At 31.3% G+C, this 27,905-nt stretch overlaps 2 protein-coding genes and 1 long non-coding RNA gene across 5 annotated transcripts; 2 read left to right on the top strand and 1 right to left on the bottom strand.

Moving 5' to 3' along the window:
* Window positions 1–1,354: 1,354 nt before the first annotated feature.
* Window positions 1,355–2,646, top strand: LOC145063307 (uncharacterized). Its single transcript, XM_079010899.1, has 4 exons — window positions 1,355–1,465; window positions 1,957–1,995; window positions 2,088–2,193; window positions 2,252–2,646. The coding sequence occupies exons 1-4, from the start codon at window positions 1,355–1,357 to the stop codon at window positions 2,644–2,646; spliced, it is 651 nt and encodes a 216-aa protein (XP_078867025.1).
* Window positions 2,647–6,255: 3,609 nt separating this feature from the next.
* Window positions 6,256–27,763, bottom strand: LOC145100622 (disease resistance protein Roq1-like). Of its 3 annotated transcripts, none has more exons than XR_013705170.1 (9): window positions 27,600–27,763; window positions 25,865–26,589; window positions 23,954–25,079; window positions 23,539–23,862; window positions 22,541–23,461; window positions 21,857–22,457; window positions 21,656–21,721; window positions 21,466–21,568; window positions 6,256–6,776 (listed from the first exon to the last, which is right to left on the bottom strand). XR_013705170.1 is itself a non-coding variant. In XM_079037827.1 (8 exons), exons 2-7 carry the CDS (start codon window positions 26,395–26,397, stop codon window positions 21,657–21,659), a joined length of 3,570 nt encoding a protein of 1,189 aa, XP_078893953.1. In that variant the 5' UTR covers window positions 26,398–26,589; window positions 27,600–27,763; the 3' UTR covers window positions 21,322–21,568; window position 21,656. The 3 variants fall into 3 exon arrangements, 1 of the variants encoding a protein (XP_078893953.1); XR_013705173.1 differs by lacking the exon at window positions 6,256–6,776 and adding an exon at window positions 17,774–18,399; XM_079037827.1 differs by lacking the exon at window positions 6,256–6,776 and having other exon boundaries at window positions 21,322–21,568.
* Window positions 6,633–13,544, top strand: LOC145100641 (uncharacterized). Its single transcript, XR_013705178.1, has 3 exons — window positions 6,633–6,772; window positions 11,171–11,894; window positions 12,737–13,544. It is a non-coding gene; the product is annotated as an uncharacterized LOC145100641 (long non-coding RNA).
* Window positions 27,764–27,905: the final 142 nt, after the last annotated feature.

Raw genomic sequence — 27,905 nt, 5'->3', positions numbered from 1 at the left:
GTTGGAAACTTTATGACTCTTGAGGGTATTTTAGCCATGGATCTGATTGGATTATTGTATGTTATGGTGTTGTAGTGATCTATTAGATTGGCATCATGATATATAGGATGATGTTATGCTTAGTGATCTGTAGATCTGCCTAACAATCTGTACATTGTTTATATGTTTATCTATTATATGTGTACATATTTGGTTGGTGGTTGAGGCTTTACTGCTTTGTGTGTAAGCCAACAGAGCGGGGGCATACTAACCCAATGGTTGATTGGGCCCTAGGGTATTCTATCCCGAGGATGAAAGGACCCGTTGTATATTGGCATTCCAATTGAATGGTCGATTGTTGCTAGGGTATTCCAACCCGATTGTTGATTGGGCATGAGGTATTCCAACCTGATGGTTTATTGGACCCAACATGATGTTACGGTATATGTTATATGTTTATGTGTTGGTACTTTGGGGAACTCATTAAGCGTTGAATTACAGTTTTGGATTATGTTTCAGGTATTTTGGATGACCGCAGGAAGACGAAGACGTGACCGTACATATCCTCTTGTTTATGGCTGATGATTTTGGGAGACTCTGATGTTTGGAAAAATGTTTAGAAAACTATGATTTGTAAACAATTTATGAATTGTGTTGATTTTAAAAGTTTAAATTTCTTGTGATTTTTTATGGGTGTTACAATATTAATTAAAAATTGCGACATTCAAAAGTATAATAGAATTTGAGGGAAGCCTTTCAAAATACAAACATTGAATTATATATGTTAGAACATAGTATTAGAGATGTCCACCATAGCTTTCTTTTATAGAGTCATAGGTTTTGAGCGTTTTTTTTGCTAAGTGACTAGTTGTTTCCATCCCACATTGGTAAGATAATAAATGTTTGGGGATTTGGGGATACTCTGACTTACAAGGCTTATTATTTTTACACTCCACTCTCTAGACAATCCAGACTACAAGCTATTTTGACTTTTGACTTTCTTTTTCATTGGAATGTTTGAGTAGTTTTTATTGGTTTTTTAACTGTTTCCAACATCTGTTTTCAAGAAAATTATCCACTATTTTCCATATAATTTTTTATTTTCCAAAGAATGAAAACACAAAAAACCATAACTAATTAAATTTACGTTGTCTATAATTAATACAAACTTAATACAAAATCAGTAAACTTAATAAAAGCTACCGGAAATCAAAACAAGATCGTTGGAAAATAGTCGTCAAAGTCGTTGTTCGTCGGAGAACGGTAAGTTGTCTCTTTATAACTTCGTATCTTCATTTATAGGTTGTTCGTCGGAGTTGTATCTTCATTTATATGTTGTTCGTCGGAGTTATTGTTCGCCGGAGGCTGCCATCCGATGGCGGTGGCGGTGGTAAAATTACCCGACAACAGTGTGATACCAAAAGAAAAAAAAACCCAAATCGGGTGTTGTGAGTTTGTGGCCACCAAAAACACGTTGACAAATCTGGTACAATGAGAATGTGAGTACATAGCTCCGACGGAGGCGGGTTGGCGGTTGCAGTGCTCCGGCGGAAAAAATTGATTTGAGTTCTCTAGTTTGGCTTGTTGGCGGCAGTACACCATAGAGAGAGACAGGAACTTTAGGTGATAACGTGATATAAAAATTGATTTAAGAGAAAGTAGGGTTATATATATATATATATATATATATATATATATATATATATAGATATATATATATATATATATATATATATATATATATATATATATATATATATATATATATATATATATGGAACAAATGGGCTTGTTATTGGATTAAGCTTATTTTGGGCTAAGATTTTGGGTTTTTTAAATAATTTTACTATTGGGCTTGAAAAAATATTATTATCTAATCAGTTTTTTTTTAAAAAAATAGGTTATTAATAATACAAAATTTTAAATAAAATTTGGGTTATTAATTAATATTTTTATTTTATTTTTTTATTTTTGCAGGAAAAAATAGAGAATATTTCGAAATTTTCAACAGACCAAGTATATCTCTAATCTTATTATTTACTTATGTGTAATTAATTGATGTATTTTATTAATTTTTTTAACATGAGTTTTTTTTTTTCAATTGTTAGGTCTTTAGATCTCGTGTGGATTTAATGATGTGGGTGCAAACTAAACGATCAAAGACAATAACTAAGGACTTCATTTCTAAAATAGTACTTGGTTGTGATCGTGGTGGTATAGCTAGGAATAAAGATGCGCAAAAAAAAAATTAATTGTCCATTCAAATTGACAGGAAAGTATTTGAAGGCACACGATGGTTGGAAGTTAAGGGCCGTACGTGATGAACACAATCATGAACCATCAATGTACATGGAGGGTCATCCTTTTGCAATGCGTTTGTCGGATAAAGAAGTTTGTTTGATGCAAGATTTGACAGAGTTGGATGTGAAACCGCGAAATATTTTGCCAACACTAAAAGCGCAAAATCAAAATAATGTGTCTTCATTGAGAACTATATATAATTTTATCCAGAAGTTGGGGAGATCTCGGCGAGAAGGTAGAACCCCGATGCAGAATGTTATGCACATTTGGCAAACTAAAGGGTACAACTTACAGTATCGTGTAAACATGATTACTAACGAATTAGAAGATCTATTTTTTATTCATCCAACATCATTAAAGACGTGACAAACATTTCCATATGTGGTGTTGATGGATGCTACATATAAAACAAACAAGTATAATCTTCCTTTTCTAGAAATTGTTGGTGTCACTTCTACAAACAAGACATTTTCCATAGCCTTTGCATTCATGCATAATGAAAAATGGGCAACTATATATGGGCATTGACTTATTTGAAATTGACGATTAACGATTGTTTTTGTCCTCGTGTTATTGTCACTGATAGAGATTTGACATTGATGAAAGCATGCAGAGATGTTTTTCCACAAAGTAATCATTTACTTTCTAGGTGGCATATATTCAACGATATAACAAAGAATTGTAGACAACGAATCAAACCACAAAAGACTTGGAATTTTTTTCATCTAAAGTGGACGGAGTTAGTCAAATCTCCAAGACTAAATGCATATATGCAAAATTATGCAGACCTTCAAACATTATTGTTCGAACATGAAGGTATTATTCTTATATTTGTTGAAGTCTTAATTTGTTTAACAATTATTATTAATTCATTCAAACTAATTTTTTTCACCTTTTAGATGTTTTTTATTATCTTTATACTGTTTGGTTGGGGAAGTATGTTGAAAGATTTGTATCGTTGTGGACCGACAAACATGTCAATTTTGGAAATTCAACAACAAACAGTGTCAAGAGCCAACACGCCAAGCTAAAAAAACACCTGGAATCAACGAAATGCGATTTGGAGAAATTCATATGTGTTATTGAAAAGGTTGTACAATCACAAGAAACCACTATCAAAGAAACTTTCACACGCTGCATAATCACTTATATGCCAAGGTTTAAAGATCGGATATTCAAAGTACTGCGAAAACGTGTTTCAGTGCATGTTATGGATAAAATCTTGGAAGAGCTTCATCGGTCAAAAAGATTTGTACCAACTCCTGAGAATCGTGGATGTCAATTGCGGACATGTTTTGGATTACCATGTGCTCACGAACTTGTGATGTATGTCGGTACAGGTATGTTTAATCTATTGAATTAAATTGACATTTTTATACTTATAACCACTTTATGATATTTTATCTGTTTGACTATAGGTTTACCTATTCCATTAGATTCGGTTGAACCTTTTTGGAGAAAGCTTGATTTGACACCTTCTATATCTGTGGAATATGGTGATCTTAATGTTGATCGTCGTATGCAAAGGCTTAAAGAAATATACAATAATCAACCAGATCATATCAAATACAATTATTTAAGGAGAATGGAGGAGATAACAGATCCATCAACAAATTTGATCAATTAACCTTCGGTTAAGAAAAATAATTGTGAACTCCCAAAAGTAAAGCATGTCCAACATCAAAGTCAAGCTCCTCACAGATACATTTGTTCAGACTTAAATCAGGAGCCACCACGATATAGTTCATCATTCATGGACTTGAACAATGATCCGGCCAAGCATAGTTCATTCTTCATGGGTTCATATGAGGAACCAATAGGCCAATGTTCATACAACATAGACTTAAACGAGGAACCAATAGGTGAATGTTCATACAACATAGACTTAAACGAGGAACCAATAGGGCAATGTTCATACCAGGCAGACTTGAACGAGGATCCGATAGGCTAATGTGCATACAAGATTGACTTGAACGATGAACCACCATTGGGACATAATTCATTGTTGGATGAAATTCCATCTATATTTCATTCGTACATCACACATATACAAAATGTATTGGGTGATGGAAATTGTAGTTTTCGATCAGTAGCCGTTTGTCTTGGATATAGTGAAGATTAGTGGCTTTACATCCATCAACAATTGTTAGACGAGTTATTGAGTTCATATGACGACTATACAAGAGTTTTTGTTGGATGTGATGAAGTAGTTACTTCATTGTCTTTCTTTACGAAGACTAAGTCAGCACCAACAAAACATTTGATGCTTATGCTTGAGATAGGCATCTTGATAGCCAACAAGTTTGGTGTGATCGTTCAATTTTTGACCACTGAAGGCCCTGTAACTTTTTTCCTTTTTGGAGAGGTCCTAGAGAGTTTCAAAATCATCGGGTCCTTACATTTGCACTTGTGTACGCCAATCATTATGTGATGGTACAATTGGAAGGAGAATACCCAATGCCTCCGATTGCGTCATTGTGGATCCGCCACAAAGCCCCATCAACAACCCAATGATAAACTATGTATAAGTCGCGACTATAATTTTATAAGCATCTGAAACCTACTGAAATATTTTTTATGACTATAAATGATTAGTTGTTGCTTATTTTGACTCAAATTTTTGCTATGTAATATTTGAAATTTAAAAGAAAAAGATTGGTGAGGACTTGTTTAGAATATATTTTTCTTGAAATTTATATCGTTGTTGTCTTATTTATCTTATAAAAATATAAGGTTGAAAATTAATAATAATATATGATTAAATAATAATGTTAACAATAATAATGTAATTTTCAAAATAAATAGTATGAATAAATGGTCCAATTAAAAAAATAGTTGGATTAACATATGTAAATCACAATAATAAGTTAAATACTAAATTTTTTTACATGGATACAATAAAAGTCATATTTTACTATTTATTTATAAACTATTGTTTAAATAATAATAAGATTAATAGAAATTATTAATTGTAAGAAATAATTAATAATTGAAAAATAAAGTTAATAAAATGATTATATTATAATAAGTTAATAAATAGTAAAAGTTAGTAAAATGATTAGGTAAAGAATAACCTATAATAACTTATAGAGTAGATTAAAGTGTATTAGACCAGAGTGGAGTATCCATATAACACCCTACTCATAATTATGATTTTTAGAAACTATGTTTGATATGACTTATAAAATTTTTTATCATAATTTTTGGAATGTTACAGGTTATCTCTTGAGAATTAAATTTTTATATTAGGGGTTTGGATTACTTTTTGTTTTGTATCCATTAACTCTCAATGATCGTATCTAGAGTTGCTATTAGATATTTAGATCTCATCATAATTAACATTAATCTCTTTTTAATTGTTCAAGATTAATAGCTCATCATGATTAACATTAATCTCTTTTTAATAGTTCAAGATTATCAATTTAACGATTCTTGGTAATGATGATCTTAATCATCTTATTTCAGATTTTCTACATATTGCCGATGTTTAACTTTGAAGGGTTTTAATTTTACTTTTCAAGGTATTATAAATTTTAGTTAAAATTACATGAATGATCCCTATGGTTTCTACTTCTTAAGTGATTGGTCCTTGACCCATATAAAATAACTTTTATATCATTTTTAATTTATTTTATATTTTTTTAAACTAACTTTAATTTAAAAGAAAAAAAGAGAAAATAAGTAAACCATAACTTTAATGAGATCCGATTTTGAAGAATTGCTTTTTTCACCTATGTACATGTTCAAAAACAAACAATTGAGCTAAGTACAAAGTCCTAGGCTGGGGACAAACAACACAATAAATTTAAACCACTAGGATAATCCCCATCAAAAAAATGCAAAAACTTAAGTAGTAGTGACATTTTACAAAACACATAATCCATTTTTGTAACTTTGTCTTCATAAAATAAACAAGACAAAAAATAAGAAGACACTTATGTTATTAAGGATAAATATATTCCAAACAAAACAAAATTATAAAACATAAAGGATTTTTATTTTTTAATCCATTTAAATACAAACAATCTAAATCCAAATCATATTCAAAATCCAATTAAAACAATTTATGAATCCAAACATCTTGAATTCTTATAATTAGTTTAAAGGAGGGATTGACGGGTTTTGCCGCGTGTTTACTTTTCCGCAAGACTAATTCCTTTTTTTATTTTTTAATCAACTAATGTGCAAATTTTGGTCGTTGGCGTTGACTTATATTTGAGGGCCATAATATATTAAAAGCCCAGCAATCTTTGAATAAAAGCATCAATTATTCAGTGCAATAGCTATTCGTTTCTTTTCTGATTCTGTTTTACTCAAACAGATTTCGTCTCCCATCTTTCGTCTACCTTCCTTCATCGTCGACACTCGCCATTTACAGGCCGGCTCACCTCCGCCCGCTCTGTGCTTTTCACCTGTCATCCTTCACTGTCGCTTTGCGGTTGGCTCTTACTCTATTCTGTCGCTTCATGTCTGGTTATCATTCTGTATGCAGGTAACTGTGACGACACATTTTTACAAGTTAGTTTTACATGTTGTTACACTATTTTATCTTATCAATCATAAAATTAGATCATAATCATTTGTTTGTTCATTAACAGCTGATTGCGGTTTCAATCATTTGAATTTCTTTTGTTGATTTTTTCTACATCAATTAGGGAGGGTTAACTCCTCTCTACTTGGTATTTGATTTTAAAAATGATAAATTGGGTGGTAAATATGCTACTGACCTGTTGAAGCCAGATTGTAAGAACTTTTAGGCGTTATATTCTATGAATAAAATTAGGATTTTGCTAGTGGAGAGTCTAGATCTATGTTGATTAATCTATGCACCATTTGTTTGCAAGGGATAAAGTCACTGGAGCCCATGTACTCTCGACTTTTGGTTGAAAATGCCGTTCATGTATTTTTGTTAACCAATAAAAAAACCTTAAAAATCAAATAGGGTTGTCTAAATGAAAAATTAAGGTCACTTTTTTGCCAACTCCATTCAAAATGTAAAGGGGTTAACCAGTTACCCTTGACAATGTTTGTGTCCACGTGACAATGGGATGGCATCCACATGGCCTTTGACCATGAAAAGTCACTTTTATTATTATTATTATTATTATTATTATTATTTATCTTCCACCTCACACCACCATTATCTCTCATCACCTTCTTCCTAACCTACTCTCCACCATCCACCACCGCCGCCCTTCAATATTTAAACCGTTTTTGTCTTTGTGTTCCATTGTTATTACAGAGATGCAGATTCTAGAAACAAAAGTGACAATGCAAAGCGTTGATGCTTGTTTATTTCCCATTGTGGTGATAATAAGCTCAACTATAAGTATGCAGAACATGATACTAATGTTCTTTCTAAAAATAAAAATAAAGACACGGGAAAGTGAATTAGAAGGATTTTCTTCATGTGACTGAGTTTACAAAAAAATGTCTTCTCCCTTATTAGTATGTATGAAAGAAAGGGAACATTAAAGATCATTAGGTACTTCAATATACATATTTTTATCTATAGATTTTCGGTATTTCCAAGGTATATATGGTCATGTCGCCAGCCACCCATTTCCACCATGTGAGAGATGCCTGCATCTCACTTTGACATTACATCACTTTGACATTGCATCGAACACCTAGTGGGCGATCACTAAAGTTACCAAAAGACTAGATAAACTGTTAGAAGTTTCAGTATAAATATTATATTTTTACTAACTTTGAAAAACTATAAATATATACATATGTTGTATATATAATATACTCCAAGTGGGTTTGTGCTCTTCTCCATGAGATCTTCGAAATGATATATTGTATATCCAAAATGGAGTATATATGAATGAGATATCGATGCTCAAATATGAGTATTCGAGAATAAAAGTTAGCAAGTGAGGTGGGTGTGGGAATGAGTCCAACATTGGTAGAAAGACCGTACCAATGTGAGTTTATAGGCTTGAATCTATGATAGGTTTACAAGCTTGTATATATGGTTTTACTCCAACTCATACATGCGCGTACCAAATTGTTTCTCTGAAACAAGGGTAGTGCTCACCGACCAACATCCTTGTTTAAGGTTTAGGCATCATTGGTGTACATGAGAACATGAAGAGTGCCTGTCACATACCAAAATTTTGGATGTTTCCAGACCCATCCAGAGAACGTTACGACAATAAAGGATGCTCTAGAAAAATCTAGTACGTACTAGAAGATTTCATAATATTATAGAATGTTGCGGAAAATAGAGGAACATTTTAGAATGCCCTAGAAGACATTGGAAGGGTCAAGCATATCCTAGAAAATAGTAGAAGGTTTTAGAATATAATGCCAAATCTCGTAGGAGTTTGACGTGGAATACCCATGAAAATCGTAGAATGTGAAGGCACCATTAACGTGGTAGATGTGCCCATGGATGACTATATCATGATATCAGGAATGGAATTCCTAGATGGAGTACGCCATTCGAAAATTACAATACCATGCATATCACTAAAGGTTCAATCATTCATATTGTACCTTTGATAAAAAGCAGAACAAGGTCCCAAACATTATCAACCATGTAACTAGACAAAGGACCCAAGAAGGTTGGGAAGATAAAGAAGTACAATATAGTAACTAATAAGAAGGAATGATACAAAAATGATTGGTGGTCATAATGATCAATTCAAGAGGCATGAAGGACCAAACGGTGTAGTTCAAGGGTTTACATGTCAGTGCATGACAAAATCAGAATCCAACTTGAGAATCTACCCAATATTCCACGATGCTGATATTGGAAAGTTCTAGAACATAAGAGAGTTCCATGGAAGAGTATGCAACATTCCAGAACATGTTTGAAGAACCAAGAAAGTCCTAGACCTGTCTAGGACATCAAAGAATGGTCTAGAATAATACGGAAGCCATTTAAATAGGGGAGAGGTTATTGGTACTATCCATCAATAGTTGTCTTGTAAAATAAAGACTTTGAACTAATATACCTAATTGTTTCCATTGTATTTAGCCTTAGTTGCTTGTTTTCTAGTTTGTTAATATATCATCAGGAGATAAATTAACTTAACTTAGCCACAAGTATGCTAAGCGCCACACGATATTGACTTGTAGAATGAGTCAACCCATGACATCTTGTAGGAAATGGTGGTGTATGCTTTAGTTAGGTTGGGTATAATAGGTCTAGCATATTTGGGGTTTTCCCTTTTAAAAAAGCCATATGGAATAGGTAATTTCTAATAGTTAAAAAAAATTAGAAAAAAGCCATATGGAATAGATAATTTCTAATAGTTAGTTGAAAAATAAAAAAGTCATGTGGATTAGTTGTAATAGGTGAAACCGGATTCAAAATGGAGTCATTCCTCTTTTTATGACGCAAAGTAATAATTTAGGAACACTAAATACCAAAAAATATATAAATGACCTATTAAATCAAAACTAAAGAGTTGTTGGACTATAGTGAAATTATCCTATTTGCAAATTGATAATGAATTTCTTTGTAAAATTTAAGGATTAATATCACAAAACATCTTATAGTCATTTTTTTTCATATTAAACATTAACTTTATTTTTTTTTCTTAAAAAAACCTTTCATTTTTCAATTTATTCCAAATAGTCATCCGGTTTTAGACAAAACTTTTTCTGAGAAATCCTCCAATTATTTTTCTGAAAATCCCTCAAATTTTTACTGTTTCTGAAAAAAAAAATCCTATGCTTTTTATCCAAAGAAAATTCTCAAATGTGAAGTTTTTTTCCAAAAAAAAAAAAAGAAAAAATCAGATGGTTGTTTTAGGAAAAAAGAAAGTTAAGGGTTTTTTTGGAAAAAATTGTCTAAAGCCTGTAAATCTATTAAAAATGCTAACTTGGAAAAAATTAAAAGAAAAACACAAAGACTTTTTTAGGAAAATAAAATAAAATTGAGGTTTAATCCAGAAATAAATTAAATGATAATATTTTATGATATTAACAGTAACTTTAACATGCTAATGTGGGACTAGCATGCACTTGGTAGAGGCTTTCCTTCTTAGATTGAAGGTTTCGAGTTTTAATCCATGCGTGACAAATTCGTGATACTAACTTCTAACCACTAACCCCGTCGTTAAAAAAAACAGTAAATTTAACACCTATAATGTTGGTCAAAGCCTATGTAACTTGTCACTTGAGTCACCTTTGTAGCACTCCTTGTTTTAGTTGTTCTGTCAGTTGTCTTACATCTTACATGAACCAGGGATAATATCTACTTTCAGATGCAATTGCTTTTAGCCACTTTCTCATCTCTGTGCTTGGGTTCATCCATTTAATAGTATTTTCATGTGGACATTGTAATTAAAAGTAGGGGTTTGTTAACTTGAAGTCATGTTCTAGGGGGTACAAAGCAAATTAAGTCATTAGATCATTCTTGGAAAGATGTATCTCAAAATTGAAGTTGATATCTATATACTTGTGTATAAAGTGTGTTTACCCCGAAGTTTCATGTAGTACATACTTTGTAATCAAAAGCTATGAAGCGATGCGACTTGTTAGATTCAAAATCATATCATTTGGATGGATATATTCAAATTTGAAAAGATTGTTCTTGCAAAATACCGGCGTCCTACAAACAACCATCGCAAGAAAATTTTTCTTTCTTGCGTTTGGATCTTTTACTTATTTGTTCATGTCTAGTGAAATTTGGAAATTGCCAATACCTTTTTGCAATTCCTTTCCTGGGATGTAATAGTGGATCTTGTAGTTGTTTCTAGAATGGTATTTGGTATTGATTTTTTCTAGGATTTTTTAACTTAACTTTAGATGAAAATTGTTGTTTTGTTATTTACAAAATTTATTTTTAAGACTATAAGGTATTGTTGTTGAGGTTATATTCTTTGATGAGACTTATGTTGCATAAGGTATTAATAATTTGGATATTTTGTAGGGACGATGTGTATGAGATATTGTGATTGAGCCACAAGTGAGGAAAGCATGGAATTCAAATGCTTCATAGCACAATACTTACTTTCTTATGAGAGACACAAGACGTAAGCAATCAAACCAACAATCATAGCGTATTGAGATACGGGAATCGTGGGAAGGGTGAAGGGCCATCGCCCCATAACTCATAATGGTTGTTCTCTCTGAACTTTCAGAACGATCTTCATCCTCTTCATCAACTCATGGTCATATATATATGATGTATTTTTAAGTTTTAGAGGTGTTGACACACGTCATAGTTTCACTAATCGCCTTTATAACGCCCTCATGGATGCCAATATCGCTACCTTTTTGGATGATGAAGAGATTGAAACAGGGGAAGATCTGAAACCAGAATTGGAGAGTGCGATTAAAGCATCTAGGGCTTCTATTATCGTATTGTCGAAGAATTATGCTACTTCAACATGGCTTCTTGATGAATTGATGCTAATCCTTCAGCAACGTATGACATCCAACTATATTGTAATCCCTATTTTTTTTATCATGTAGAGCCCACCCATGTTAGGAAGCAACAAAGTAGTTTTGGGAGATGCAATGGCTAAGCATAGATAGAAGACGCATGCAGAGACAAATTCACGTAAAAAAAGTCAATGGGCTCGAAAGATAGAGCTTTGGAATAATGCACTTAGAGAAGTTGCTAATTTAAAAGGAAAGGATGCAAATGGCAGGTAACTATATTCTTACCCATATTTCCACACTCCTTTAATATTGTTTAATTAGCACATGAAAATTCAACATAAACTTCTCCTTATACATTTCAACACGTCATATTCATCAAATATGCATATTTTTTTATGCATTTAATTTTGTAAGAATGGTAGGGTTGTTAGATTTCTTTTTGCAAAAATATATAGGTTCATGGCCCTACCATTCTACCATCGACTTCAAGTAGTAGTAGTTGGGGGAGCAAGAGTTCATTTAAAATTACTCTATTATTTCTTGGGGCTAAATAAACATATTTAAGTCATCTTAAATAGAAACACATTAGTTTGTTTATTTTATCTAATCAAACACTTTTCATTTTTTTTTTATTGTAAGTGCGTATGTGATACAAATTATATTCTTTTATGTGTTAACTAAACACAAACTAATTACTATACATCAATCATACCAAATACAATCTAATCATAAGTTTATTTTTCAAAGTTAATAAAACTAAATTAATATTAATTATCTTATTTAATATATATATATATATATATATATATATATATATATATATATATATATTTTAGTGAGGGTTACTAAAATAATAGTAATACTAAAAGCAATAGTTTATAATAATAATAGAATTGGTCATGTATAAACAGAGTCATTTATGCTAGATGTTGTTTATCTATTTTCAACCTTAAAATTTTTATGATGATGATTATTTATATTAATGAGATTTAAAAATATAAAATTTAATTTTTATCAATAAAGTTCTTTTTTCTTGATTTATCAAAATTATTAAATTGAATTTGATAATTGGAAGTCTCCGATATCTGCTTAATACTCGTCCCGATCTCAGTTACTTGGTTGGGGTAGTAAGTAAATTCATGCAGTCACCGAAAGAAAGTCACTACGCAGCTATCAAGCAGATTTTACGTTATCTCAGGGGTACAACTAGTTATGGTTTAAAGTATCGAAAGGGTGGAAATGGGATGATGATTTGCGGATATAGTGACAGTAGCTACGGATTTGATATTGAGGACTGGAGAGGAACGACTGGCATGGTGTCTACTATTCAGAAAACCCGGTCACATGGGCATCTCAAAAACAGCAAACGGTTGCATTCAGCTCATGTGAGGCTTAGTTTATGGCTGAGACAGCGGCAACATGTCAAGCGTTGTGGCTAAGAAACATGGTTAGTTTTTTGACAGGAAAACAGGCTCAAAGGTTGCAACTTCTAGTCGACAATCAATCAGCTATAGCATTGATGAAAAATCCTGTGTTTCATGGGCGAAGCAAGCACATCAACACTAAATTTCACTTCAAATGGGAGTGTGTGGAGCGAGATCAAATTCATGTCGAACATGTTAGTGGCCATTTGCAGAAGGCGGATATCTTAACCAAAGCTTTACCTCGGAATAAGTTCACTGAGATGAGAAGGTTGATTGGGACTGAAGATGTCAACATTAAAGGGGAGAATGTTGATTAATGTTGATTTTAATATTGATGAGTTATTATGAATGGGTAACAGTCGACAGATATCCATGATACTAGGGTGGTGGACCAATTTTTCAGCATTTTATTTACTTTATTGTAAGAATAAATAGACCTGTTACAGCTGCTTTTCAAGTAGCTCCATTTTAGTTTTTGTTCTGTTTTTTGTTCAAGTGTTTTTCCCTGTCAAGAAGTATTCAATAAAGCTTTGGTTGTGAAGCATTACAATAGTGACTCATCCTCTTTGTTATCACCATTTCAGTTTTAAGGCTTTGAATCCATCACACTGTACTTTCAATTATCTGTGGATTATAGCATTGTACTTTTATTTTTCTTAGTAGGGTAGATTTTTCAAATTATAACAGTGGAATTTGAAAAATGTTTTAATATGAGGAAATGAAATTTTATTTGTAATTTAGATGGCATTGATGTAGATTAAATCTACCAATTATACCAATTTTTTCAAGGTACCCTCATTATCATTGTTTTGGTGCATACCCTCATTATCATGCCCCTGAGAAGTTCTCTCCACTTAGTGTGCAGACAACAACATGGAAACAAGTGTTGCTACACTTGAAGCATACACATGATCCTAATTTTATTAAAGAACAAAGTATATGTTCAAACCCAACAAGTATTTAGAATTCATTATATGAACTCTAGATGTGTATTTCTTTTCAAGGATCATTAGGTTTCTGAACTAATTTTGGCCCTTAATATTCAAATGGGTGTATGTGTGTGTGTTTATTTGGTTGTTGATTTGTTTTTTTAGTGTTTACAAAGGTACAATAGGGTTAATTGTGATTTTTTTTTTGTATGTAGAGATATTGATGAAAAAAGAAAAAAAAATATTTAGGCCAAGAATCGCAGCAAGCCAACAACAGAGGAAAGTTCCACATCGCGTAGGAATCTCACGTTCAAGAAACATGAGCATAGAGACTTTAAATTGATTTATGCCTTGATCCAATTTGTACCTTAACAACTTGTAGCATAGATGAGAGCTGTTGACAAAACAAGAAGGTATCTAAAAGGAGGGCAAAAGAACAATTATCAGAATCTATGGAAAATGCACCAGAAAGCCAAAGTGCATCACTAGATTGTATTGTACAACACAATAAAAAACTCTTGGAGGACTTTTTGGCTCATGGTTGCTGTTGTTACTCAAAGTTACCACTTAGGTAAGTAATCTTTATCCGATATAACTGAAGAAGACTTTTTCTAGTTGTCGAAAGTTTCACATTTCATGACTACATGACATGGCTAATTTGACACTATTTGTGAAAAATAGCCTGTGGTAAGGGGTCGTTTTTTGATGTGCCATTCGATTCGGAATGGTTGTTCGCTGGCTTACTATTACATTATTTGATAGTTCATTTATTGGCAATGTTGGACCGGTCTTTCTTGATAGTTCATTTATAATCCATTGTAACCGGTCTTTCTTGGGTGTATAAATAAGGTGAGTTGGACAATCTGCTCAACTAATAATATGTTTATGATGCTTTATGTGGATAGTGTATTGGTTGTTGAGTTTTTTGTTGATTTGTTTTTCTTTTTATCATTGGTTGTTGATATGCTCTTTTTTGTTTGTATAAAAAATCATAATCAGGTTTGTTATGCTTTGTAGAGACAATATGTGTGCATGCTAGTGTTGGAATTCATCAATATGAGGTAGTTATCTGATATGTCTTTAGAATCATCTTTTTTCTCCTCTTTGGAGGCAATATGTCATAAGTATTTGCTAGCTAATTGAGTTTTGTGAACTTTTTGGTTTAATGTGGTTTGTTTGTTTGTTTGTTTGATCATGACAAGGGAGTGTGTTTATGGTACTCATGAGAGTGATATGGAAGTCCAATGGAATACTGAAAGGATGAAACACATATGTCAATGGATATTTCAAAGGAGCCTGATATGGAAGTTCAATGGATTGGTCAAAGGATGAAACACATTATCATAATATCAATGGATTGGTCAAATGACGAAACATATATGCCTTTGTTCTTGATATTTTTTTAAAACACATATATCTATTGTTTAATGTGAAGGATGAAACACATATGTCTTTGTTCTTGATAAATTTTCCCTTTTTGAATATTGTAATTGGTAAATAGGAAATAGTAGAGTGAATTTTTTGTAATTTTGCAACCGTTAGAACCCGTATATTACTTCCAAATTTATACAAGATGAAAATAATTTGTACAAGATTTGCTCATCAATCATCATATGTTGTAATTTTGCACTATATATTTTGCAACCGTTAGAAACCGTATATTACTAATATGCACTATATATTTATTGGAGCTAAATATTCTTCCATATAGCACCGCGTAGTTGAACATTTTCTTACATCATATATATAAGGGTAACAAAGTGTGCACATTATCCTATGTTATTATTTTCAATAATAAGAATAATAACATCTGAGATACGATATAACAATTGTTTGTAGTCTTTTTAGTTTCTAGGATCTTAAAATTGGTAAATATTAACTACGATTAAATTTATTCGGGTAATTATTAGTTACCATTAAACGTATTCAACTTCTTACTTCATCTTATCCTCTCTAATAAATGAAAATAATTTTGCCACATGTCATTTTGTCATGAATTATGACACTTGGCATTTTATTGTGTTTTTGAATTTAATAAAATTCACATGTCATTTTCTTGTATTTATTAATTTTATTTAAAAATGTCACCTAATTATGTATTTATGAGGATTTAAGAATACACATTCCTTCCAAATTTCAATACCTACATTTAAGGCCATTTAAATCAATTTTCCGTTTATTTCTCTTATTCGATATTATTAGTCTAAAATTATGCTACTATTTGGCATTCAAATGCACATATATTCCATTTTTTCGAAAACTGTCGAGTGTATCTACATATATTATACGGATTTAAAATTATGCTACTAACATACTTTTTTTTTTCTTAGATTTTTTGTTATTTGTTTTCTTATTTTCCATATAAAATTTGTTTAAACATCTTTTCAAGAATAATAAAATAATTGAGGTTATAAGCAAACTAAATTATTTCATTATAAATATTTAAAAAAAAAAAAAACAGAAGTATTACTATGTATCAGTATATTTTTTTATATTAAAATTTATATTTTATAGTACGGCATGATAATTGTATCATTAATCTTGTGTTAAAACACATTGTTGATGTTTTAATATTTACACTTTGATATTTAACTTTTATTTTAATCAACACGTGTAATACACTGGTCTCACACCTTGTATATAATATACTAGAATTTTACGTCTCATATACACTTCTTAATCTTCTACTCTCTTTAGTTATCAAACTTTTTTACGATTTTCAAGAATTAAGCAAGCAACATGAGAAAACTGAATTTTTTTGGAAGATGTCAAAGTTTTGCCACCCTCATCAGAACAGATGATTATAGAAGTACTTCTCCTAGAATCTACATGTTCTGAAATTCTTACCATGAAGAGTTTGGTAGATGTTATGATAATTTTTTAAAAGTCAAGTGATGATAAAAAAGAGTTCATTGATAATTTGTAGTAAGAGTGTTTACTCAGGGTAGTTGTACCGATGGGTTTTGGGTTTTTTTTTTAATATATAAAATAATTTACTTGTGATTTTCATTTTTTGTTCTTCTACTCTCTTTGAGTCGTTTTAGTTGTACATGGTGTTATGGTATTCTATATAACCAATTTACTATTAATCAATAACATTTATCATAAAACATATTTTGATACCAAATATAAGGTTATTGGAACTGAAAATATTAGCGTTCTACATAATTGTTGCCAAAGAATATTTTAGTATTGCCACAACATCCTTGTTAGATATGACTACATATAAGTATGAACAATTTTTTATTAATCAAAAATATTTATAGGAAAAACATTTATTACAGTTTAAAAAAGGCAAGTGATAGAATTTGAAGTCGGTACGGATATAAGGTTATGGTATGTAAATACCATTAGCCTTCGACAACTCACATAATCGGTCGTAGTATCGAATATAATTTGAATCATGTTCAATTGCAGATGCAGAAATGAGGAACGAATATATGTTATTTTGGCGGCTTTAAGTTCATATTAATAATATTATCCACCGAGTATAATCTAATGAATGTGCAAGAGCAAATGCACGTGTAGGGCCAAATATACGGTGGTGGCAGTGTTAAGTGCATATTTTAAAAACATTATTTGTGGGTGTCTAATGGTATTTTTATGTCGATAAGTTTGGCATAATTTTCAACATATTGAAATAATAATATTAATATAATCATTCGTAATTCTATTGATTTTCTAAATACAGTATTACATATTGCATCTTTTATATAAACTAGCTAAACAAAATATCATAATTTATTTAATATTTCATATATTCTGCATGGTCTTTCTTCTCAACTTCAGCTTCTATCACATCTTCATATAATTTCATTAGTATTTTCTCATCTTTAATTTCATTTGTTAGATATTTAGTAACAAAAATTTTCCTTTCAAAGTTTCCTTTGTCTAGCAGTCTAATCAAATTTGTTGAAATACGTATGATTCAAAAGTTGTCAAATGTTGTTGGTTTTGTTAAACTTTGTTTTCGCAAATTTGCATAGTTCCTTTTCAAATTTTTTATTAGGGAGGTTTGGAGTTTTCGGTTGGTGGGTAGAAGAAAAAGAGGATGAAACCATCAAAAATGGTTGTTGTTACATATTGGTTAATAGTGAATTTGTTTTGAGAGAACAAATGATTTTTTTAGAATAGAGTTTCATGGGTAGTGTTTTTATGTTTAAAGTTATAGATATGCATAAAGATAATAATGAACATTTGGTAGGTCTATCTCCTAAATTTATTGTGTATATGTGTAATTAAACTTAGGGAAAATGACACAAATGCCCTACGAACTTTTTAGGGTTCACCCGTTAAGTTCCTAAAATTTTGATCGGACTTTATGGGTCCCTAAACTAGGATATGAACTGCTCTTTTAGTCCCTGTCAACCTGTAATAGCCGGTTCAGTGACCATTTACACCAAAAAGCTAACATTGTGCCCCTATAATGCCAAAAAAAAAAAAAAAAATTTGGGGATCAATACAAATTGAGTGTGAATCAGTTTTAGAAGAAAATGAGAGTTTTTTTTTTTTTTTTATTTTTATCTAAAAGGTCACTGAACCGGCTATTACAGGTTGACGATGACTAAAAAAGTAGGTCATATCCTAGTTTAGGGACCCATAAAGTCCAACAAAAACTTTAGGGACTCAATGGGTAAACCCTAGAAAGTTCGTAGGACATTTGTGTCATTTTCTCTATAGAATAATATATCGACACATATAAATAAAATAGTCGGTCATACTTGCAAATTCTTTTTAACTACCAACCGTACATTCTATGTTAACCACTGTTATTTATAAAACGTAAAGTATTAAAGTTTAAAAATCATAAAATACATGTCAGTAATTATTTAATATTATTTTAAATTGGCATGTTATGCACTTCTCTCTGCCATTGATTATTAATTAATATTTTTATAGATTGAATGTTATTTTTTATTAAATTTACTAGGGGTGAGCATAATAATTGAAAAACCGAACCATAACCAAATTAACCGATATAACTGAACCATAATAACCGAACCATTTTAGAAACCGTTGGTACGATTTCTAATTTTTGTTAACCGATAACAAACGGTTCGGTTATGGTTTTATAGGTTAACCGAACCACTAACTTTATATTTTAATGCATAAAAATTATGGATTATATATAAAATAATATAGTCAAACTTATTTAAGACCCATTAAATTTCCAAAATATAATTCATTAATCCTCACTTATCAGGAGATGAACGTGCAATCAAACCATCAAAGAATGATCACGTAGATTATGCAGACACACACAATTTTCCAATCATGCATTAAGTTAGATTATTGATTAATGTTGTAATTCGTAATCGGCTAATTCTATAATTTGTAAACATTATTCGCGGTTGGTTTAATATTCGCACTCATAATCCTAATCAGAAGTTTCTCACACTGTTAATCCTAATCAAAGATTGTTTTAACTTTATAGTTCTATTCGAATGATTTTTTTTTTAATTTATAATCAAAACTTCTATGTAAGTTAAGTTTTTAGTTCTTCTTCACTTTATGATATATTAAGAATGTATTTTTTCTAAAAAAATTGTTTTTTTATTTAATCACATTGAATGTATAGGAGTGATTGTTTTTTTATCCAGATAACACGTAATATAAATGTTTAGCTATTTAATTTAATACTTTTTGATTTAATTGCATTGAACATGTATGAATGTTTGACTTTATTTTAATGTTAATATCAATTATCAATATATGAAGTTATTAATGTCAATTTTTTTTTTAATTTTTTTTACTTTTTATTGAATGTTTTTTATTTTGAATGTGAGTATGTGTTATCTCACTCTGAGTATCAAAGGTACACATTTTATTCTATTACTATATGCTAGGTTACAAACATTGGTGCTGATGACTTTTTGCATTCTCTTTTCATTTTTTATGCCACTATATTTTTTCCATTTATATTATTTTGAACATTATGGTTAACCAATATTAATCATTAACCAAAACCGTTAACGGATAAAAACCATTAACCATACCCAATGGCTACCAAAATGCATTAACCAATCATAATGGTTATGGTTCGGTTTTGACCATTAACCATAAACAGTAATAAGCTCATTGGTCGTTTTGATTCGTGATGCCCACCACTGAAGACCATGAGCACCGTGGTCCGTATACCGGTTGGGTGTTGAGGTTACTTTCTTTAATTTTTTTTTATTTTCTCTGTTACAAAATACTTGACTTCCTAATCAATCCATATTCTAATAAAAAAATAGTTTTACTCTCCTTTTGACATGAGTCATCCTATTAGGCCTCCTAATCTACCCTAATAAATGAAAATGTTATTGCCACTTGTCATTCTCTAATTTAATTTACCACATGTCATTTTGTGATAATTTAGAGATATATTTATTTTCCACTTGTCATTTATTTCATTTTCCATTTCTAATATATTATTAATTTAGTTTCCATAAAGTAAACCTACCATAATGATATTAATTTCAAATTTTAAATTTTAAATTTAATTTCAACTTCAAATAAATCTACAGTTTAAACTTTTGTGTTTAACATTTTGTTATAATTAACCTATTTAGTATATTGGTCTAATAACTAAACAATAATTTTAATTTATTTATTTTTTGCATGTTTTTTTCTCATAATTTTTATTTATTTCAAATTTCAAATTCAAATAAATTTCTCATTTAATCATTCCTATTTAATATTTTGTTTTAATCAACCCGTATAATATACGGGTCTCACAACTAGTTAATGAATATTTTATTCTCATTTTGCCATGTGTCACCCTATTATGTCTATTAATTAATGAATGTCACTTGTAAACCTATTAATTATCCATTTCAAATTTTAAATTTATCTCTAATTAAATTAAATTAATAACATTAGAATAACAATAAAAATAAAATTAATACAAATTATAAAGTGATATAATTTCACATATTTATTTAAATCAATGATTAAAATTTATATAACTAAAAAAAATTTCTTAATTAATAATTTATTTAAAATAACTTATTAATAATTTTGAGTTTTTACTATAAAAGTGTGATTAATTTTGTAACCGTAGTTCCACGGGTTATAAACTAGTATTTTAATAAACAAACAAAATTTTTATTTTATTTTTCAAAATTTAACAATATGCAAATATTTGATTACTCATTATGATTTCAAAATATGATTAAAGTTTTTTTTTGTCAACCATGGGTTTAAACCAAGTTTTAGAATATATTAGCAATTTATATTTTAGATATTATGTTGAACCAATCTAAAAGTGAATGTTATATATAGTCTTGTTGGGAATTTTGAAATTAAAATACATTCACATATATTGTCGTTTTTAATTTTAGTTGACTAAGAAATATTAATCAGCCAAAACTATGTGACATATGATCAATTCTGTTGCACATGTATAGTAAAACTAGTTACAGCCCAATATTAGGTAAATTTTGAACATGCACATCTGGACGATCCAACTCTTTGGCATGACCTAATACTAAAAGAAAACGCACCTTCATTAAAACGAACCGGAAAATAGTCTCCTTATGATTGCAAAGGTCGGGTGAGCCACAAGTGTAAGTCTGTTGAGTGACAAAGCTTAGCCTTTACTGCCACCTGGATACATATTTATTTTTATGTCAAAACATATCCAAAATAAGCTTGTGACAGTTGTTTTGTGTGCTTTTTAATTTATAAAATTACCTTAGGGGATCTCCTCGAGTACACCAGCCTTCCTTTGAGAGAAAGCTTTGAAGTACAATTGCTCATCTAATGAAAAGAAACAGATAAATATTTTCACAATGATTGCATAAAAAACAAAACATAAATTATTTATCACTAAAACACTATCATTTAGTTATTATCAGCTTTTAATGAAATGTAATACAGAAGAATGGTATCTACCTTTAAAGCGGGCGCCTTTGCCATACCTATGATCATAATTTAGGTAATCTACATCAAGGCCAGGCCACAAAATTCGAAGTTTGTTTAGGATGTATTCTCCTGTTGTTAACTGAAATCCAGTGAGATCTCCACCAATGATGTGATTCCATGACTTGTAATAACTCAACACATCTTCTTTTTCTTCTCCATCATCATACACAAAACTCACCCCACACTCCTTTGTCACTGGACTACCAAAATCATATGGTTCTGGCCTCACAGTAATAGTAATTTGATCACCACATTCATTCTCGTTCAACCCAAACATCCAATGGCTTAACAATATCAAACACTTTCCAACGACATTGACTCTGTTAATGTAATGGTAGTATATCCAGGTGTGGTTCTTTGTTATATTACTAATTATGATCATTGGCAAATCAAAGAACTTATAATCCAGAAATTGACATGTCAGCACACAACATAAATTCAATCCAGTGAGTTTGGTAGGAGACGATGGGATGGTAAATGATATTGATGGCCTCGTGATTCTATCTGTAATCCATCTCGGCATCTCTTCAGCTCCATAAATTGTGCTGAATATTCCAAATTCATAATACATCTGCCAATACCAACCACCTGAATTAATCACCATAGATCATATATAAAACATTCACACAAAACAGGTAGTTAACTAGAGCAAACCTGGATTTCAGATTCCTCTGATCCTTTACCTAAAACATCAGTCCACACGGGCCTTTTGTTAAGGAAATCTGACTTACTCCAGCCCAAACTACATAATACCTTTTCCTCAACACCTGCCACTGGTTGGATTTTAACCATGCCTTCAAATTCAAACGAAGAAGGTGCTAACATCTTTGAGCCCATGAAGAACTCGAGTGTAGACATTTGTGGATCAAATACAACTTTTCGTAGCAAAGACTTATTAGAATCAAAATGGAGGTCCAAATATCTTAGTGTGTGTGGAGGATGCTCGACTGACATCAACAGTGGACAATTTACCATACTAAGTGTCTCAAGCCTAGGAAGGGTTCTCACACAACTAGGCAGGGAAACAATTGGATTTTCATCTAGATATAATTCCTTTAACATGGTTAGGCAACTGAAGTCCAAGGGAAATGATTCAGTGGACAAATCATTATTCTTAAGTGACAAGCTTACTAAAGATATCGGTAAAGAAATCGCAAAGAACTTTGAATAACTTGGCATAGCCTGGAGAAGGCTGGAGGAAGAGGTTATTGTGTTAATGCCAATGTTGTTAGCCTTGAGCATTTCTGATGAATCCATATCCCTAATCTTGATTTGAGATTCACCAAGATAACAACCATTTAGCAATATTGTTTCAACTTTTTTTAGCATGTCTAAGCTTCTTGGAAGTTTTTCAAGCTTGTTACAGTAGCTCAGATCAATGAGGACAAGTTCAAAACATTGCCCAATTGATTCACAAACCTCAAGCAAACGAATACAACCTTTAAGTATTAACCTCTCAAGTTTATGGAGGTGGTCAATGCCACAAAAACTACGAAGCTGTTCACAAAAACTTAAATTAAGAATCTTCAACGATCCAAGCAACCTTTTGTCTTTTGAGAATGATCCAATTGATTGCTGAAATCGTGATAAGTGAGGATGATAGTGAATTTAATAAACTCAACATAGATGAGTGATAAATGGAGATAACTTACCTTTAGCCTCTTATGAAGTCCTTCCGGATAGCTATAACAAATCCCAAATGACTCAATATTGCTATATGACAGGTCAAGAGCAACCAAATTCTCCATCAGTAAGTCTGAAGGTATAGACTTCAAAGGGAACCCATGCATACACAGCCATCTTAATTCTTTTGGAAAATTCTTGTAACGGCCAGTTATTTGCACATAATTAAGTTGTAGAAGCATTAGCCTATCCATCTTACTCAATGTATCTATTTTCAACTCAATTGATTCATATAACTTCTCTTTCTCAAGCATTCTCATGTCAAGGGTGAGGCCTAGAACATTTCCCATACTCTAAGAAGAAAGGGGATGCAAATAATTTTAAAATGTCAAAAATGTATATAGAAATACAAAATGTTTTAAACAAGTATACAAGGCATGTTACCTTTTTTTGTTTCAACACTGTAAATGAATCATGACCCCATATTCGACTTCGTTCCCATGGCTTGTAAAATGATTCTTCACGTACCACAAATCTTCCCATCTCTTGAACCAATTGATGCATCATCAATTCTTTATTCAATCTGATACGAAGAAGACCTCTGTCAATAAGATTTGTGATCCCAGATCTTGTCTCTATATTACATGCCTCCAATATTGTTACACTAACATCTCTATCCATTCCAACAAAATTACAAGCTATGTGCTTAAACAACTCCTTATCATTTTCTGATGGCAAAGAGTCAAAACTCATTCTCAACACAGTATTTACAGGGGAATCATTTTCTTTCTTAAGCCTGTCTAGGTACCCCTCCCAATACGTTACATCTCGATTATGTAGAGACCTACCCATAATTTTAAGCGCCATTGGATGTCCTTCACAATACTTGACTAGTTTTTTTGACACCTTTTCATAACCTGCCTTGGGATCGTTGCACATGAATGCATGAAAACACAAAAAATATTGTGAATCGATCTCAGATAAGCCTTTAAGCATGTACGTTGCATGCTTGGGTTTAACATTGTTTTTGAATAGTGCACAGCTGTTTGTCAACCATGCATCCTTTGTTGTTATTATGATTTTGGTTCCTGGATGAAAACCTTTGCTTCCAAGTAACGCATCTAATTGATCGAGATTACCAATATCATCAAGAACTAGAAACACCTTTTTACGGGCTAATGCATTCTCTATAATTAAGGTGTACAGAGAATAATCAAGAACTTGAACTGAACTTGGTTTTGAAATGTCATCAAAGAGTTGTTTTTGTACATCAAGCATTCCATTAGATTTTTCATTACATTTCCTATTGATATCTTCAATGAAGCTGCTTGCGTCAAATTCAAGAGAATGTAATGCATAGATATATTTGGCTAAAGATGTCTTCCCGATCCCACCCATACCCAAAATAGTAAGGATATCTGGCGTATGTGACGATACATCTTTCAACCATGAAGTGACGAATTTAATGGAATCTTCCATCCCAGTAAGTTGTGGTAGTGGAAACCGTGAGGATATGTGTAACTTATGGAACATGTCCTTGACAATCTCATCAATAAACTCCACCTCTAGCCTGAAATTTTATTTTAGTAAGAACAAAAGATAATCAAAACAACTAACATGTCATACTAGAGAATTAATATTTCCAATGATCAAAACAAAATTACATCATACAAAACTATTATACAACTAAGTTCTTCATGTCATAACCATTATCATATTTGCACTTCTAACCATGTAAGCATCCAATGTGCAAGGTCATAATTATGATATATATTAAGACGAGAGCCACCAATGTAATACAACATTTCATCAATGAACCACCAATTAAAGTCCATTATATATCTACAAAACCATCGAACTTAAATCTGGAGGTGGTTTTGCAACAAAATGTCAGGAATATTTATAAGTTAACCTTTAATAGTTACAAATAAAAGCATTAAAATATCATAATAAAAGATGGTATAGTTTGAAGGTAGAATGACATAAAAAGTAGTACATGCATTACAATTGTTGAAAATTTGATTTATTAAATAAATGCATATACATTCATTAAAATGATTTTATCTACATGAACTAATTTGTGATAAAATAATAAATCCATAGCAAATGTGTTAAAATTAGCAGGATAGTTTAACTGGCTTATATGAATTAATTTGTGAGAACACATAATTGCAAAAATTAGATTCAGTTTCAAGCATATATATCTGTCCGGATTAAATGCATCAAAAAAAAAATCCTATTTGTTGAATATGAAGAGACGTATTGAAATGCATACAAAGAAGACTACAATGTATTTTCATGCGCTAATTAAACAATATGAAAGGAGTATGGAAATATTGGTAAGAACGTGGTTACCTGCCATTTGCATCCTTCCCTTTTAAATTAGCAACATCTCTAAGAGCTTTCTTCCACCGGTCTATCTTTTGAGCCAATTTATTTTTTTTATTTGCATCTGTCTCTGCCTCCATCCTTTGTCTATGTTTATCCATTGCATCTCCGAAGCTACCTTTTTGCTTCCTAACATGGGTGGGCTCAACATGATAAAAGATGGGGATTACAACATAGTTGGATTTCATACGTTGCTCAAGGATCAACACCAGTTCATCAAGACACCATGTGGAAGTAGCATAGTTTTTGGACAACACGATAACAGAAGCCCTAGACCCTCTAATACCACTCTCTAATTCTGGTTTCAGATCTTCCCCTGTTTGAATCTCTTCATCATCCAAGAAGGTAGTGATATTGGCATGCATGAGAGCATTATAAAGGTGATTAGTGAAACTATTACGAGTGTCAACACCTCTGAAACTTAAAAATACGTCATATCCACAACCATGAGTTGATGAAAAAAATGAAGTTCCTTGTGAAATTTCAGAGAGGACAACCATTATGAGTTATGGGTTGACGAACCTTCACTCTTCCCACAACTTTGTGTATCCCAATAAGCTACGACTGTGGGTTTGATTGTTTACGTCTTGTGTCTCTCAGAAAGTATGAACATAAGGATTGTGTTCTGAAGCTTTTGAATCCCAAGCTTTCCTCAATTGTGCCTCAACCTCAAGATCCCATACATAATGTCTCTATATAAATTCCAAATTATTAATACCTTACGGAGATTAAGTTTTATCAAAGAATATAACCTCAACAATAATAGCTTACAATCTTCAAAATAATAATAATAATAATAATAATAATAATAATAATAATAATAATAAATGACTAAAAACTTTTCCATGTGAATTAATATGCTTTGGAAATAACCAACATATATACAACTATGCATCGACAAAGAATCACCACAACATTAAGGGTGTGCTCGGCAAAATTAGCTGGTAGCGGTTAGCGGGTAATTGGTAGCAGGTAGCGGGTAGCTTTTAATTTTGGAGCTTTTTGTTGAAAGCTACTCCATGTAGCTTTTGATTTTGGTGTTTTTTGTTTAGGTTAAAAGCTAAACGCTCCTATCACCGAACAATGCTTTTTCTTTTTAACTAGCGTTTTTCTTAAAAGCTAGAAGCTCCCAAAAGCTACATGCCGAACACACCCTAGGACAGGGATTTTTTCATAATAGGTTTCTTAGTTAACTGAATTGGTTAACCTGTTTTTCCGGTTAGGTTCGTTGCAATAAAATATGGAACTAGTTTATTCAATTAACCTACAAAACCTTTATTTTTATCCAATTAACCCACCATAGATATCTCTAATATAGAAATTCCATCTAAAGTGCAGTTGTGTAATCCTCAAAAAAATAAACACCAAATACTATTCTATAAAAAAATAATAATAAATAAATAAATAAAATAAAATAAAAAAAGCTAGTTCATTATGAGTGTTTAGCTTACAGTTCAGGATCTAAAATACTCATATGTAGAAAATCGTGTTTCTGAATTGGAAACTATAGAGGAAATAAGGAAGTATATGCTCGACTCTGTACAACCCTAACTGATTTACAAAATTGAACAAAAGTAATTGGAATAATCGAAATCACAATCACCTGTTATTGAATAAACGTTATGATGTAATTTATGATTATAAGACAAATTTGTCTAACAACATGTGAAACTAACTTGTAAGAATGCGCCTTCACAGTTACCTGCCTACACAACGGAAACGAGAGGATAGAGTACCACCAGACGGCAAATCGACCACGAATGATGAAGGAAGGGAGACTGTAACAGATGGGAGACGGAATCTGCTTGAGTAAAATACAATCAGAGAAGAAGAGAATAGCTCTTGCCCTGAATACTTATGCTTGAATCGAAAATTATTGGGCTTAATTTAAATGGCCATGACAGAAAGGAAGGAAATAAATGTCAACGACGACCCTTTCTGCACGTTGATTATTCACAACTAAAAATAAATAAATAAAATAAAAAAAACCATTAGGAAATCCTGTGGA

Source organism: Lactuca serriola, chromosome 1 (assembly GCF_051521515.1).
Source record: "Lactuca serriola cultivar US96UC23 chromosome 1, Lser_US96UC23_V15, whole genome shotgun sequence".
NCBI lineage: Eukaryota > Viridiplantae > Streptophyta > Magnoliopsida > Asterales > Asteraceae > Lactuca > Lactuca serriola.
The sequence above is the reverse complement of the archived record's forward strand: the minus strand, read 5'-3'. Positions and strand labels throughout refer to the sequence as shown.

Coding starts and splice junctions, on each gene's coding strand:
- LOC145063307 (XM_079010899.1), top strand. CDS start 1,355: ATGGCGGTGGCGGTGGTAAAATTACCCGACAACAGTGTGATACCAAAA. Junction 1,466..1,956: donor AAAACACGTTGACAAATCTG/GTACAATGAGAA, acceptor TTATTTTTGCAG/GAAAAAATAGAGAATATTTC. Junction 2,194..2,251: donor ACTTGGTTGTGATCGTGGTG/GTATAGCTAGGA, acceptor TCAAATTGACAG/GAAAGTATTTGAAGGCACAC.
- LOC145100622 (XM_079037827.1), bottom strand. CDS start 26,397: ATGGTTGTCCTCTCTGAAATTTCACAAGGAACTTCATTTTTTTCATCA. Junction 23,863..23,953: donor CAGTGTTGAAACAAAAAAAG/GTAACATGCCTT, acceptor CTTTCTTCTTAG/AGTATGGGAAATGTTCTAGG. Junction 21,722..21,856: donor CAAAGGCGCCCGCTTTAAAG/GTAGATACCATT, acceptor TCTTTTCATTAG/ATGAGCAATTGTACTTCAAA.